At 35.6% G+C, this 16,900-nt stretch overlaps 1 protein-coding gene across 2 annotated transcripts in view; it reads right to left on the bottom strand.

The window, feature by feature from the left end:
* Nucleotides 1–16,900, bottom strand: part of LOC129002144 (maternal protein tudor-like) — a 74,651-nt gene that overhangs the window by 56,255 nt on the left and 1,496 nt on the right. For both annotated transcript variants that reach the window (XM_054429742.1, XM_054429741.1), the window contains exons 2-5: nt 10,147–10,382; nt 8,841–9,107; nt 7,127–7,217; nt 1,064–1,246 (exon numbers count right to left, since the gene is read on the bottom strand). In XM_054429742.1, coding sequence (XP_054285717.1) covers nt 1,064–1,246; nt 7,127–7,217; nt 8,841–9,107; nt 10,147–10,382 — 777 coding nt within the window. The remainder of the gene's footprint in view (nt 1–1,063; nt 1,247–7,126; nt 7,218–8,840; nt 9,108–10,146; nt 10,383–16,900) is intronic.

Genomic DNA, 16,900 nt, shown 5'->3' on the forward strand with positions numbered 1-16,900 from the left:
TTAATTTTGCACTACATTTGCACACGTGACCACTTTTAGTTTCTTCCTTATCTTCCATCGGTCCCAAAATAGAATTCCTGAAATAGTTTGTTGGTATAATCTCCCCTCCCACACAAGGCGCAGTGCTCAGTGCGCACTGTAGGTTGCCACGGCAACCATGTGTCGTCATAGCGACGAGCCAATCACGCACTCGCACTGCGTTGTGTATTACGATACGAATTACGAATAGCTGTGTTAGAAAGACAACGCGATAGGATAGGTGGTAGATTGTCTCTTTACTACTGTATCTCCTCAAAATTACGATCGATAATCATTGCGTCTTGACTGAGCTGAGGTTCGTGTTCGTGCTTATCAAACCTCGAATGCATGAACAACGTAGAATTGTGATAACATTGTTTTCAATTACGACCCAAATTAAGTGTTTTTTTAGTTTTGACTTAGTATTAAAAGCTCGGCTCGAACTTCGAGCTTTTTCAAAATGCCTCGAGCCGAGCCGAATAATGAAAAGCTCGACCAAAAAGCTTGAAGATTCGAGTACTCGCACACCCCTAGGAAAAAGTATTGTTTTCGTCAAATCATAGAGTTATAGAGTTTTGAGTAACACATCTGAGTAACAAATTTGAGTAAAACATCCGTTTTCGGCCCCCCTGAACCCAAAAAAGTGGTTTTTGAGGAGATGTCAGAGTGTGGGTGTGTACAAAGCTGACCACACCTTTGGTGCGGTTTTGATGAGATTTGAAAAAAATTCAGTGTGTTTGATATAGTCCTTTAACTCTCAAAATGGTACAACCCCCATTACTGTAAAAATTATGATTTAAAAGTTATTGCAACTTTTGTAATTTTCCCCATAAAACATAAAAGTTTCCCCCACCATTTACACATGATGACGGATGTTGACACGATAATGGGAAAATGTACATGCCAGATTGCTGATATTGTTGATTTTTTTAAAATTTGAAAATACCTTTCGTGGTCTAATATGCTAACCCCAGGAACAGCCTACATCAACTCTACACGTTACTGGCCGGGAAGTCTACTTTCAATATAGGAATATGATACTTACCTCTTCCTCGTTTCCAAAATCTACAAAGTTGATGAAAGCCTTGTTGTCAGTGGTGAGTCGGATTATTTCAGCACGGTACCAGATTCCATCACTGAACAACGCACAGCAAGGCTCTCCAGGCCTCTGATTGGACAACGGTACGTGTGGAGCTCTGGAGCAGTGATCTGCTACATATTTCATCACCTACACAAACAGGTTCCCAAGTCATAAGGTTTGGTCAAAAAAATGTATGTCCCGATACATTCACAGGAAACCCAGCTCAGCTAAGAAATAGGCGACTTTTACAATATTTAACTAAAAAGATTTTATAAAAAGTTAGTATTATAAAAAAATGCTTAATTTAATTCAAAAAAATTTGATAGAACATACAGTATTATAATGATGTATGCTGTAATAGGCTTTGCTAAATAAAATGTTTTCAACCTTGATCTTGTACAAATTAATGACTTGTAGCCTAAATATTTTAAAATTGTGGGAAGCTTATTTCAAGAATGGGTAATAGAAAATATCCCTGTTTCTGGTGTTTTAACAGTGGCAATATTTTTCTTCAGCAATGGGAACAAAGTTTCTCCTAATATAAAGCCTGCATTTTACAATAAATATAGAAAATACCCCCGCCGCAGCAAACCTGCCGTCTAAGCGAATTTCCATTTGGCCGAATTGATTTTCAATTGATCTATTTAAATAACATTATGTTTAACGAGTACCTAGGTTTGCTGCTACAAGGAAACTAATAAAGTAGTGTGTTTTTAGTAAAATATTGATAGCTTACTATAAAATAAATAAATTTGCCAAGTTTGATCAAAATATATCCATAAACAAGCAAACTACAACATTTTACAATATTCTCCATAAGAATAACATGGGAATTTTAAATTTACCATTTTTTTAGTTTTATCAGGGTTGCCACCAAAGTGAGATAAAAAAATTCATGCATAATTCAAGGTTTTCATTGGTAGTTTTGAAAAATTCATGGGGTATATGCTCGCACAATTTCACCATAAAAGAGTGTTGCCTAGTTCAGAATTGTACATTAATTTATCTACAATATATAGTTTTGTGTGCTACTATCAAATAAAACACATTTCATGCGTTTATTTTAGAGTTAAAAATAAGAATTTAATATAATTTATCCAGTCTAAAAAAAGTAAAATCGCAGATGAAAAAGGATATTAATAAAAATCTTGTGTGTGATAATACGATGTAATTATTTAAAAAATTGAAACATCTGATTTAACAACATCATAGGCCTAATGATAAATTCAAACGTTAGAAGAAATAATAAATAAAAAAATAAGTCGGATTGGTAGTTAGGTCTAGGCCTAACCTAAAAAACATTGCATCTAAACATAAAAGGTTTAACTTAGTTAAGTTAATCCAGCAATGGCCTACAACTTTACTGTCTAAACATCAAATTAAGATAATAGGCTACTATAAAAAGAAATGTTAAGAACATGATCAAGAAACGGTTATCTTAGTAATGGGCCATATCTAGGCCTACTAAAACGCACATGCAATTTATTACTTTATACAGTAACACAGTAGGCTAGCCTACAACATTGTAATCCAAAGCTGAATCTAGGCTAAGTTAGGCCTGAACCAACTTTTATTTATTGAGAAGATTAAAGGTTACCGACTGACTGATAATAACACTCTAAAAAGGTAAGATTATGTAAATAAATATTTAGTTAAAGCTAAGAACGAAACAAAAGTTATGGAATGTATGTAAGTTTAGACATAGGCTAACTTACATTAAGTAATAAAAAAATAATTAATTACATTACAGAAAAGGTTAAAATAAACTTAGTTAGGAGGATGTTTCTTCAGATTGGATCAGTTTATATATTATTATTTGCCTACACAGGTTTAAATCACAGTTAAAACAATTATTTAATTAAATTTACATCTCATTAGTTAGATTCGTATTGACTGAAAACACCTAGTTAATGCTTCAACAAAACATTTACATTTACCTTCCTCAGAACGAAATCACCATTTTTCAGCACAACATTGACTTCTTGCAACTTAGGCCCAAAAAAATAAACTTAATCTCACGTTGTAACACATTTACTAAACACTGACAGTAGTTTGAAATGACGACATATTTGACCAAAACAAACACAGCAGACGATTAAGTTCCAGCCGGCGCAAGCCATTTTGACCTTTATGGCAAGGCAAGGTACTTCTTATTTTAACGTTGTAAAGTATCGGAAGTATAATATATCAATAATAAAAAATATTTAATTTGAACACTTGTTCCACTGAGTGTTGGGTAATCAATTATAAGAAGCACAAAACGGAATCACGAGTGCAACAAGTGATCACTGTCCAGTGTCCACCACTACTTCAAACGTTTGACTCGTTTCTAAGTTTCAGATCACTCAGATCAGTTTAAAACTTTTAGGTTATGGTTACTCTGAATTTCCTTCCACACGAACACTAGAGTAGCAGTAGAGAGTAGAGAATGAGAGCGAGCATCAATCCCGATTGTCGATGTTTTCGAAACATCGATGTCTTTTCTATCGATGTTCGAAGTTATTTGTTTACATCGATGGTAGATTACCGAACCGATGATTTGATTTGTTACATCGGTCTTTTAGGCCAACAAAAGTAATGAAATATTGATGTTTTCCGTAACTGAATTGTATTGGTTTTAGGTTAATTGGCTGTTACAGTGCAGAGAACAGACGAGAAACTCGGAACAAACATCGATGTGATCGATGTTTTAGCTCCGAAAGCATCGATTTTATCGGTAGATCGGTACTCGGTAGAGATGGGCGTTATAACATAACAGGATGAATAACAATTGTGTGTTGCGGCCACGGCAACGTTATCGCGGCAACACGTTGCGGAGAACTCCCTGTTATTATAATAACGTATCTATCTACACAATGTTGCAGGAAAGCCGCGCGGACAACGAAAACGAAAACATGCATTGCCATTAGTGCCGTTGCCGCAACGCTACCAGAGCAACGATAACTTCTGAAACGAACTAGAATAACGCATCCTGTCTGGACAACGCGGTAACGCCCGACTCCCGACTACAACTGAAAACTGAACTGATCAACCGAGAACCGACAATGATAACTGAACGCCGCAACACCGACCGGCGGACAACGGTTTATAGCGGCAACGAGTGAGTTGGCAATCGTTATTGAAATAACAGGTTGCCGCAACACGTTATTGGGCAGTGCGTTATCGTTATAACCGTTGCCGGAAAACAACGATAATTCCCATCTCTAGACTACTCGGCAGACGTCGGTTACGATCGGATTTGACCTTGAATAAACTACGCAATCGTTTCTGTTCGTGGCATGGCAACAAAACTTTTTATCTCGACACTCCCACTTTGACGTTTTATCTCGGTGTTCATTTCGAGAATGGTTTTAATACGGAGTATTTGATTCAGCACATTTAGGGGTTTTGGCTGAATTGTTAATAATGATTTTGAGAATTCATGGTCCAATGACGAAATTCACGCATAATTCACGCACTTTTTCATGGTCACCTAAATTCACGCATAATTCACGCTTTTCAAGGTTTTCATGGCTGGTGGCAACCCTGTTTATCCGTAACCAATAACCGTACAAAAACACTTTGATATACTGAATTGTTTGTTTTTTTAAGCTCTTTAAGAAGGTTTAGAGAAAAATTGGGAAATTTTGTGTTTTGAGGGTAAGAAGTGAGAAAAACCAATTTTCACCCCATAAAACCCCCCATAAGGGCCCTTTCACACGAGGCCACTGGTGGCCGCCACCGGTGGCCGCCACTGGTTGCCCGCCACAGCTTTAACATTATTTTAAATGCGACCTTTCACACGCAGCCACTCTAGTTGCCCGCCACTACACAGTGGCCGAGCAGTGTCTCCTCGCGCAACTGCTAGTCGGCAACCGCCGGCAACTGCAGTGGCGGCAACTCGTCGCGGGGCATTGAATTAAATGGGAGCTTTCACACGTAGCAACCAGTGGCCGCCACCGTGGATGAGCGCGCAGCTACTATTTTGAATCAGTTCACATACAGACTGCAAAGACAAACGCATTATGGTAGTTGTTGAGTGTTTTCGTGTTGACTTGTTTGTGAAAATTAGTGATTAGAAGAAAAATAAAGAGGACGTTGCTGAAAAAGGAAAAGACAAAGGAAAACAACAGAATAAGAGAATAAACAAAATAATAGAAGACAAAGTGGATACTGAAGATCTAATTTGGGAAATTTAAAAGTAACCGGCAATTTGGTATAGTACGCCTGTGTCTTTGCCTTATTTTCTTTATTATCAACGCGAGAAGGAGATGTTCATTGTACAACAGCATTTTCACAACTACCATTGTACAGTGGCTGTAGTAAAGTGGCTTGTAAGTTTCCTGTATCATCCACTGCAGTTTCCCGGCCGGTAACTGGTGGCGGACACCGGTGTCCGCCACCAGTGGCCTTGTGTGAAAGGGCCCTAAAACCCTGTTCCCATGGTCCGATCATGCTGGATCGCGAACTCATTCAAGTTTATCCCGCCTTACACCTTCAAATCAAATTTCATCAAAATCGGATAAAAATTACTCAAGTTATCGTGTTCACGGACACATATATATATATATAAATCTATATATATATATATATACATATATAAAAATTTGAACGAATGGTTTTTTTGGCCTCTGGGGACATTAAAATGAAAAAGTAAATCGGTCCCGGGCCTAAGTCTTACCATGAGACCTACGGTAATAGCTACTTCCCTATAGGGAAATTCGCTAAAAAGGTTGAATTTTCAATTTTTGTAATCTGTTGCACAGGAGACATTTTCCTAGAATAGAAAAAGGTTGTCAGAAATTAGGTAGGCCTACTGTTTCTGAATAAAAAAAAATATATATATATATATTTCTACCTTTGAACTTGCTGCCTTATATTTCAATACCATACTGCATTTAGACATACCAAGAGTACATGAAAGATTGCCAATTAGATATTGAAGGCAAACACAAATTGTAGAATTGACATCTGGACAAAAAGAAGAATTTAATTTCTTTGCCAATGTGCGTAAACCATCCAATCCGGCACCGGTCTAAAAACTGTTGTGTACGCTGTGTTGCCATATAAGCTTGTTTGGCAGATTCTGAATCAATTGTAGTCGTTAGAAATTAAAGAATGGAAATTCGCTAAGTATGGAAAATTGCTGGGGGTATTAAAAAGATTGAGTGAGGCTTTTTCCGCTGTAACGTCGATGGGAACTAGTGGTGTTGAAATTATTATGTTGTGGGAGACTAATAATGATATAGGTAACCTTATGAACATTTTGACCTTAGTCTTAAACGTTATTATATAGTCTATCCGGAAATGTCGGAAATCAAATTTGGGCTCGGTTCAGTTACGGATATCTAAACCAAACCGAAATCGACCGGAAATTTTGGATATCCGCACACCTTTACAAAACATATAATAAGGAAATGTGGTACTTCGAACTTGCGGAGCTTGGCCTTATGGATTACAGAAATACTCCTAACATTGGTCCAAACATTGATTTGTATCAATGTCTGTAACAGATATTGAGCCTAAAATGCACGATGTTTTGAAGAAACTGCAAGATGCACAGTTGAGGAAAAAAATACTGATTGCAACAATCATGATCAAGATGATTGGAATCCTGGAGATTTATTTTTTTAAATTGATTCTACCTAACAAGCAATGGAGAAAAGGACAAGTTGAACAGCAATGCACGGCTCTGAGATCTTACATTGTGCGAGACAGTGAAAGAAATGAACTTTTACAGTAGAAACAGAAAACATGTCTTACTTAAACAGAAAGAATCCTTATAGGTTGATAGATAGGGCAACGCTAAACGTCCAAGATATCAAAGCTAAACAAGATTTTTTAATGAAAAAGATATAGTTTAATTTACAGATATGTAAATATGACAGCGTGTGCATTTATTATTATTAATGTTTGTTTTCTTTTTCGTTTTTATTTGGATATTGTTTCATAAAATGCCTTTCACATTTTTACTTTATTTATTTGTTAACTGAACTTGTTTCAAAAATATGTAAAAACATAAGAACAGCTTAGGCTTAATTTACTCACCTGATTCAAAGAGTAATCATTTTTATCTAGCTGCACATAAAATCTGCCAGGATTCACAACGTAGGACACAAATACTTTTTCTTGAGACCCTCTAAAACATAGGAAAATTGTAACTTTAAATACTATAAATGATAGAACGCTAAAAAATAATTTGCTATAGATTAGACTCCCTCTTATCAGGACACCTTTTAACTGGACATCGGTTTATTTAACCGGACTATACTCAGAGGAAATGACATGTCTTAACGTACAATTTTTATCAGCACATCAGTTTAACCGGACTAGATCGGCCAGAAGTGGGTGGTACTGAAATGACTGTTCTCGTGGGAAAGAGTTTAGGACAGTTATATGTCTAAATACAATGCTCTCCTAAATTTAAGTCAAATATTGTATCGGCTACAATAAGTTTTGGGGACATCGTTTAACCGGAAAACCCGTTATTCGGACTGGCCGCAGTTCCGAGAAGTCTGTAAAAGAGGGAGTCTATTCATTTTTCATGTAAATTTTCACAAATTACACCATATACAGAGGAGTTTCCTCAATGGTAGATGACATGTCAAAAAATATGATACAAAAATGTTAAAAACCAAATTAAAATGTAACTTAAACATAATGAGAAAACAAACTCTCCACATGAACCATTTTACAAACCACTAATACTATATAAAATGAAATTCTCTACTGAATGAAACTGGTGGCTCTTTAGATAGTTAACAAGTTTTCTTTAAATGCTTTGGCAGAAGATTCATTGCGAATATGAGAAGGTAGTTTATTAAATAATCGGCTGCCTGTATAGAATGGTGTCTTTTCAAAAGCTGCTGTTCGATGTATTGGCAAAGAAAGATTACAATTACGTGTAGGATAGTTATGTGTAGATTTAAAAAGAGTGAATTTGTGAAAATATTCTTTAACAAATAGAAGGGTATGTAGAATGAAAATGCAAGGTGAAGGCAGAATATCTAGTTTCCTGAAAATTGGTTTGGCTGATGCAGTATGGGGGGAATTTGACATAGCACGGACAATGCTTTTCTGAATCTTAAATATTGCCGGAGAAGACTGTGAGTTGTCCCAAAATATCACTTCATATGTTAAGTTTGAATATATATGCATAGTAAACCATTTTCAAAATGTTTATCTCCAGGATTGTTGATAAGTTTAGAATTAGAAAATTAACTTTTATGGAGAATTTTTGTTAACAAATTTACATACTCATCCCACTTCAAGGAAGGATCAACGTGTAACCCTAAAAATTTATAACTATCTGCTGTCTGCAATAAGGGTTTGACATAAGAGTCATCAGAGTATTTTGAATTGGAGTAGTTGGAATAGAAAAGGTTTCATTTTTATTTAAAAGAAGGCCATTAGCTTTAAACCAAGAATTCATAGCAGATAAGTCATTTTCTAGCATTTTAAATAAATTAACCCGGATGGGGTGTTTACATAAAAGAGTAGTATCATCTGGATATGTTATTAATTTGTGAGTTATGAACTGCATTTGGTAGATCATTAGCAAAGACTAAGTAAAGGAATGGCCCCAGAATTGATCCTTGACAACTGTATATCTACTGTAACATCATGATGATCATGATGATGATGCAACTGTTGATCATCTTAAACTTTTATAATAAATTCTGTCTCAGACTAGTAGACAATAAATAGTACATTAATTAATAAAATGTCAGTGGTATTTTATGTGGTTCATGACCAAACTTACTTGAGAGGAGAAGAGACCGGAGAGTATCTGAGGTAGAAATGTTGAGACTGAGATAGTTCTGCCATTATGGTCTTAATGTTCTTACAATGGAGGAATAGTTCACAGTATTGCTTGAGTGGGTTAGCCTCCGGAGGAGTAACCGTCATCGTCAGGTCTCGAGCATTGGCAACCAGATTCTTGAACATCATTTTCTCTTCTTCTGTGTAGGTAATGTCCTTGATATTGGCCAGTGTAAATCGGTGGCTCATCACTTTGGGTGCTACGAATCTGAATAACAAGAACCAATGTGTTAAAACGGTGATAAATATGACTATGATTATTTCTTATAGAATAATATTAATAGGCAACAAATGCAGTACACCATCCACATGGATCTAGGCCTATTTGATTTTTTCTTGTTATAAACTAACTGCTATAGTTTTAATTTCTTATGAATTATTCAGCGGTTTGGATGGTATAATGGTGGTTTGGACAGGTCTGTATGTGGGGTGCAAACAGCTGTTTATATCCAATGCAAAACAAACAAACCCATAACACACAACTCCATGGACAATGGAATTGTTTGCAGACTAAGCAGTTATTATTTAGGCAGGTGAGGAGGATAGGGTTTTATGCAGATTCGTGACTTTATTAAGTGTTGTGAAATTATGTTAAAGTCAATTAAGATTAGGTTCACTAAACAACATTAAACAACAAAGGACGTAATGCAGTCACAAACCTTCACAAGTTCAAAATCTTCCTCACATAAAGTAATCAAATATGATTTTTAAACGTCATAGAAGTTAGGTTGGGTTTGGTGAGACTAGTTTCACTTTAGTATACATTCTTTAACATACATTCACTTCATGTAGCCTATTGTAAATTGGAAAATTTGTTTAATTTCTTTACAACTAGACATTCTAACCCCTTGTTTAAGTTGTCGGCAGTTTTTTTTTTATCAAAATTGTCGTAGTTGAAGTGAGCCATCAACAGATTGTGCTGCTCCAAGTTAGACCTACCTATCTAACAAGTTAAACTAACTTATCTAAATTAAAAATGTGTTAACCAGTTTAAACTAAACTACTTATTGTGGTCTATAGCAACTGTTAAGACCCATCAACTACTGTATGTAAACTACAAAAATGATAGAATTTAAGTCACTAAGTGCATTTAGTGCCTGGCTCTCACAACTAAGTTATGTTCTTAACTTTTGATCCATGGAAGAGTATATTCAACTTTTACCAAGGTTTGTCATAACTTATCGAGTTTGCACTGTTGTATAAATGTTTTTGGAAAGCTCTGTTTTATGTTTTATTAAAGCACTTACTGTTGAGGGATCTGATACACCTCAGAGAAGGACACAATCTCCGACGTTCCAAAATCCGCAAAATACAATTTCAATTTGTCATCCATGACGTTCATGACGATCGCACGGCAAAGAGTCTTGTCTTCGGCATAGCGGCCAACACAGATAGACCCAGGATTCAGAGGAGTAGTGATTGGTTGTGGTTCTATATTGTTCAGGTCCAACATCATTCGAGTCAAAACTTCGTCAACAACGTTCTGAAGGAAAAGAACACACATTAGTTGGCATAGACATAGAGTACCATCCGAACCATTTATCCAGTAGCCCTAACATAAATCTGCACAGTCAAATAACGTAGGGAAATATCACTTACTTAGACTAAAAAGCCACGGTTTTTCTGTAATCTTTTACAAGAAGTATTTCTTTTTATTTTATGTATTTTCACATCATTGGAACCATCAATTGATCACTAAAATGGTCAAATATGTTATTAAATTAAGAAATATTAATATTTTTTTTATTAAGTAAATAAGACTTAATCATCAACGTGGTGCAAAGCACTACCAAAGGCTTAACTTACTCTAAGTATAAATAGCCTATCATCAAAATGATTTCTCAATGTATTTAACATTTAACCGTATGCCTTAGTCTTATAAAAATAGGTTATAAATCATAAGAATGTTGGAGAGAAAAAATCAATGAATCTAGGTAGGTAACCTATACAGTCCACTCTTGGTAATTCAAAGATTCAATAAATTTAAAATTTCGTTTACATCAAAATAAAATCTCAGTCCGAAGAGAATCTCTCAATATTTAGTAATTTTTACCATTAATTTTGATACACTCAGAATTTCAAATTCCAAATAGAGTGCAGGCCAATTTGGATCACGCAGTATCTTAATTTGAAGTTTCGCTAGCCTATTTTCAGAAGATAAAAAATAGATAAAATTTGATGGTTACCTAAATTAAAAATTAAAAAAATCTAAATAGTGTAAAAGAATTCCTTGAAGAATAAATAATAAGCCTAGAAAAGTACCTATTGGCGACCATGGCGTGGATACGCTTCCAATGGAATGAACTAAGTTTCAAGTTAAGTAGCCTTATTTAGAAGAATGTGCCGAAGAAATCTCATAGGTTAGAAGTGAAGGTTAAGTTGTGATGAGGCCTGGTTTAGTTATAAACATACCGTTCATTAACACGTTGAGTGCGGCCTACGTTATTTAACTTAACGGAGTGCAGACTGTTGCGCACGAACTACGTTAAACTAACCAAGAATCAAGAACTTATTGCAACAAATTACAAAAAGAACATTTTGTATAGTTGAGGTCAATATGAGAGTAACTTAGGCTAAGAAGTCTCAGTAATCTGCAAGGATAAAATGTCCAGTGGTTAGCATATCAATTAGGGCCTATAACATTCAAAACTTAGGCTACTTTAAATAATTTAAACAACAAAGTAAGTTACAGATTTAAGGCCTACATCAGTCAGAAACTAAAAACTAATATCAATGTCAGACATGAAAAATTCACTTAAACTATAAAAAGGGTGATTTAATAACCAGCAAAAACTTACATAGCATCTAACTCTCTAGTATGGATATCTAGTGTGAGCTCAGCCTCGCAAGGGGAACGTTGTGTCGCTTGCCATTTGTTGTGCCAGTTTTACATTTCAATCCGGTATTGGTATAGTTTGTTTTCAAATCTGACAATTTCATTGGTGGTAGGAATTGTTCCAAATTTAGTGTAGAGGGTCTTTAGATAGGTAATACTGAAGTTATGTTATAACTTTGGAATTTTTTTTACCTTATATAAGTAATTAAAATTAGGCTATTTTAGGCACTTTTTCCTTATGAACTTTTGAGGGAAACAAAAGAACTATTTTAACTTGAAAATCGCATTTGGACATCGCGAAAAGCGCTAGAAATCAAAAATTTTTATTGCTAAGTTAGTTCTTTTTTTACTTTTCCTATGTGTTCTTCTTATTATTTGGGCCGTTTAAAACACATATCCTTCTTACACTTTTGCGGCAAATGCCATTTTAACCCAGAAAAACGGGTTTGAAAAGTTGTAGAAAATACTGAAAATAGTAAAGTGCTGAAAATGACCGATTTGTGGGTAAGTAAACCAAATAAAATATAATCCAATCTGATTTAATCTAATCTAACCAAACCAAACCTAGCCCTTGCTAAGGTTAGCAATGTGCCGGAAATGGCCAAAGGTTAGGTTTAGTTTAGTTAGGTTAGCTTAGGTTACATTTTTTAGGTTAATTTAAACTAGAGTATTAGGCTATTGACGCTTAGCCTACCGGTCAAACGTGCCTATATTTAGTGATTTTGACACAATTTCACAATTTTGAAACAAGTTTTTCAGGGTGAAATACAATAACGCATGAAATTTGTACCTACAACATTGTCCTACAATGTTATTATTGAGGTCTGAAAATATTTTCCTCAGTCTGTCTGTATTGTTCGTTGTAGTCAATACACCCAGAGCGCCACATATATCAGAAGGTGAAATCACCGATTTTAAGTGTGACATGTTTTTTTTTTTTAACAAAGGTGTCAGGTGTAATGACTAGCGATACCCAGTTTATTAGAAGGTTTCGGAGTGTGTTGGGAAGTCGATTGCAACAGTAAAGATCAATATCTTCAATTATACTTAAATTATAACTACCCCTAGCAATTTAGGGATAGGCCTAGTTATAATTGTAGTGATGAGGTTCGGCAGTTTGGTCCGTGCTGCCAAAACCGGTCCCGGGCAGGGAGAACTCCCTGCCTGCGGATCAATAGCGGTACAAATTTCATGCATTATTGCGTTTCAGAACAGCTTTGATTACGTTAATTTTAATTATTAAAGACCACCAAGTTAACGTGCAACTTAACTTTTCATGTGTATCTTTTTAAGAGCTTTAATTCAAGCTTTCATCGTAGTTTCTAACTTGTTCCATCCCTGAAATAAAATGCCTTTACAAAAACCATAACAGAATTTTTCTTGAGTGACAAAAAATTCTAAATCTTATAAATATGCTTTATAAGTATATGTTTCTAAAAGCTATCAAAATTTCATGATGATTAGATCAGTAGTTATTTTGTTTTAAAATGTTAAAGTCGCCCTTTGTTGGAAAAGCACCGAAAGACCTGTACTTTTTACATTCAACCCGCTGAAAGACTGAGTTGAAACTGCATAAAAAATTTGAAACCAACGCACATAAACGCAGAAATAAATTTGTAAATTTGTTTTCTAATGTTTTGTATTTTATTCTTGAACTAAAGACTTATTGTTATTATTTCATTTGTTAATTATCTACTTAAGTATCATTGTAATCGTGTTTCTTTTTATTGACGATATTCATTGTACCTACCACCTTTGTACAAAAAATATGAATAAAGCAAATAAATGTATAATATGAATTAAAGGCCCGTCCAAACCGAAGCGGGAAAGCGGCGGGAGCGGGAAGGTGGCGGCACGAGTTCCCGTGCGGGGTGTTAGATGTGAGCACCTACACTAGAGCGGTACCGCTCCCTCCGTCCCGCAGCGTTGTTCGATCGTCCCGCCGGTTTGAAAAATGTTGGACTTTCCCCCTCGTACCGCCGCGGGAACACATGGGTACATGACTTATTTGGTGCCGAGACGTTTGAGAAGATGGCTGAGGATTATTCCAGTGCGTTGTTCATTGAACAGTTCATCAAAACACGCGATGGTCATCTTAAAATAAATATAAAACCACCTTTCGTCTTTCTTTGGATCCGGCATAAGGGTATGGTACTCGCCAAATAAATGTCCATTTAGATTGATTTCATGAACCTAAACAGATCGCCGTTTTGCAGCTTCATCTTTTCAGCTGTTGCTAGCAAAAGCAAAGCTTCTTCTTCTTGTACATTACGATTCATGACATGAACGCATAAAATACAAACATTCACTTAACACAACCGAACACTCTGTAGCTAAGATGGAAATGAACTGAGGAGTCGTCCCGCTTCCCGCTGCCTGCAGCTTCGGTGTGGGCTACCTCTTTCCCGCCACGTATCGCTGCCGCTGGTTCCCGCCTGTCATTCGCCCCCTTCCCGCTCCCGCCACTTTCCCGCTTCGGTTTGGACGAGCCTTTAGTCTACTGGTTACATTGCAATAAAGGCTGAAACTCAAGTATCCATACCTTTTGACTCAAGAGTAGGCCTAGCTGTTTGCAGAAAAAGTGCGACTAAAATCACCGATTTCTAGAACTTTTTTTGATTTTCAAACACAATTTTCAGGGTGAAAACTAGGCGTTTCCCCGAAAAGTGCAAAAGGGAAAAAGTGCTTATAATAGCTTAATTTTGGTTAAAGGTAAAACAGTTCAATTCTGTATAAGCAACATAAGTTATTAACTTAGTTCAGTATTAAACCTACCAGGTTTTGTCTTGGACTAGTGAAATTGAAAAGAACAACTTAATGATAATTAGCCTAACTTAAGTTACTAAGTGTGGTATTGAGAAAGGAACATATCCTCAAAATTGTGCTTGGTGCCTTACAATCTGAATTTTTGTACAGATAGGCAACAAAAGTTTAAAAAAAGAATTAGCTAAGGACTATGTTATTTGCTTTGTCTTTTTACAGCTGCTATAAAAATAAGAAACTTTTAAAATGTTGACACGTGTTTTTTGGATGATTCCATTTCATCCATTTACATTTTATTTATTGGCTTCCCCGTTAAACAATTCTGTTGATAACAATTTAAATGAGAATATTTAGTCCCATTTTGTGTATAATCTTTAAATCACGTTCCCATAGCACATAGGCTAGTACATTTTTATTTAATTTAAACTTTTTCTTCTAGCCTATTGCAAATTAGCTCAAAAAATATAATTTTTAACTCGAGTCTACGCACAGACCACTGATGTCTATCCGTAGACTAATTTCCATTAGTTATTATTCTAGCCCATTTCAACTAGTATTTAAAATTATACTTAACTTAGCCTAAGTTTATTAATAACTTTATAAATTTAATTTTACTTGAACTATTTTACGTAAACAATGTAGCTACTGTATAATGCTTCAAGGCTATATATATTCGTTTTTTTTCTAATTGTAAATTTTGTATATAGGCTAGCCTATTGTGGAAATAAAACTGATTTGATTTGATTTGATTTTTGATTTGATTGTTACAGAATAATATGTTTGTAGTATTTTACAATGATTGAGTAGGCCTATGCTTTTCTTTAAATCTTGAAGTTAAACTAAGGATTTCAAGTTATTCACGAATTTCAATATAAAATTGTTGAACTTGTTGAACCTTCTCTTGTGGTCTATCGTCCTCCCCGTCGCAGCAAAACTGCCAACTAAGCGAATTTCCAATTGTCTGAATTGATTTCCAATTAAATCTATTTAACTAACATTGGTTTAATCAGTTGAGTAAGTACCTAGGTTTGCTGCTCCCAATCTCGACGTAATGTGGACTGGAAGAGTGCCGAGTTTGTGAAATGCCAGGTTATCAGGAAATAGGATTAAAAATAATAACAATACAATTTTTAAGCTTTTAGCGAATTTCCCATAGGCCTATAGGGAATATTAGCTAATTTCCCATATAAGGAATAGGCTATTAGCTAATTTCCCATTATAGGGAATAAGCTATTACCGTAGGTCTCATGGTAAGACCTAGACCTGGGACCGATTTACTTTTTCGTTTTGAGGTATCCAGAGGCCAAAAATACCATCTGTTAAAATTCATATATAGGCTATAGGCCTATATATTTGAGCAAAAACAAACTGATTTAGATTAAATTTGGTACAAACGTATAGACCTATGTTTCTTTGAACGAGTTCGCGAACCAGCATAATCGGACCATGGGAACGGGGGTTTAGGTTGTTAAGTGACTGTGTTATCAAGCACCCTCACATGTGCCGAGCCAGTATGTCCTAGAAGCACTGTCCTCCTACTCTCTCAAGGGCAAAAAGTGCGCATCCCAACTGGGCACTCCCTGATCCGACTCTTCCATCAGGACACTTCCTCCCAAAAGGATCAGAGTGGTAAACTGGCAGGCTTCTTTACTATATCTTTCTTTTCTCGCTATTCTAATACTACTCTCTTACTTTCGAGTCCCTGACTCAAAATTCTGCCTCCAACTATTCTTTTCTTAACTTTATCATCATCTCCCTTTCTTACTTAACTTACTCTTAGGCCATTACCCCAACCCCACCAAGGAAAAAAAAATGGGAAGTTTTATGGAGTAAAAATGGGGTTTTCCCATTTTTGACCCTAAAAACAAAAAAAAAATTCCAATTTCTTTCCAAATAATTTTATAGAGATTAAAAATACCCCCGCCGCCACAACAAACCTGCTGACTAAGCGAATTTCCATTAGTCTGAATTATCCGGCCTTAAGCTACACCTTTAAGTTAAGTACCTAAACCAAATTTGTTCAAAATCTGACAAAAATTACTCAAGTTACCTATCACGTTCACGGACATACCATATAATTTAGGCCTAGGTCTATGTACGGTACCCTACATAACTTAGGCTAGGCCTAAGTAGGCCTAACTTATATAACAATTTTGAAACGAATAGCCTGGTGTTTTTGGGGATATTAAAATAAAAAGTAAATCGGTCCCGGGCCTAGTCTTACTATGCCACCTACGGTAAATAGCTTCTTCCCTATGCTTATTATTTGAGACAAAACCCGGTGCATCCGGTATTTTGTACGTTTACCTAACAGCAAACTAAACTTAGGCAGAACTTTGATTTCAGAATCCATCGTCTAACTTATAGTTGGTTTGAATCGATGTAAGTTAAGCTAAGTTTAC

Source organism: Macrosteles quadrilineatus, unplaced genomic scaffold (assembly GCF_028750875.1).
Source record: "Macrosteles quadrilineatus isolate MER2022 unplaced genomic scaffold, UCM_ALF_1.0 Scaffold_9__3_contigs__length_116548681, whole genome shotgun sequence".
Classification (NCBI taxonomy): Eukaryota; Metazoa; Arthropoda; class Insecta; order Hemiptera; family Cicadellidae; genus Macrosteles; species Macrosteles quadrilineatus.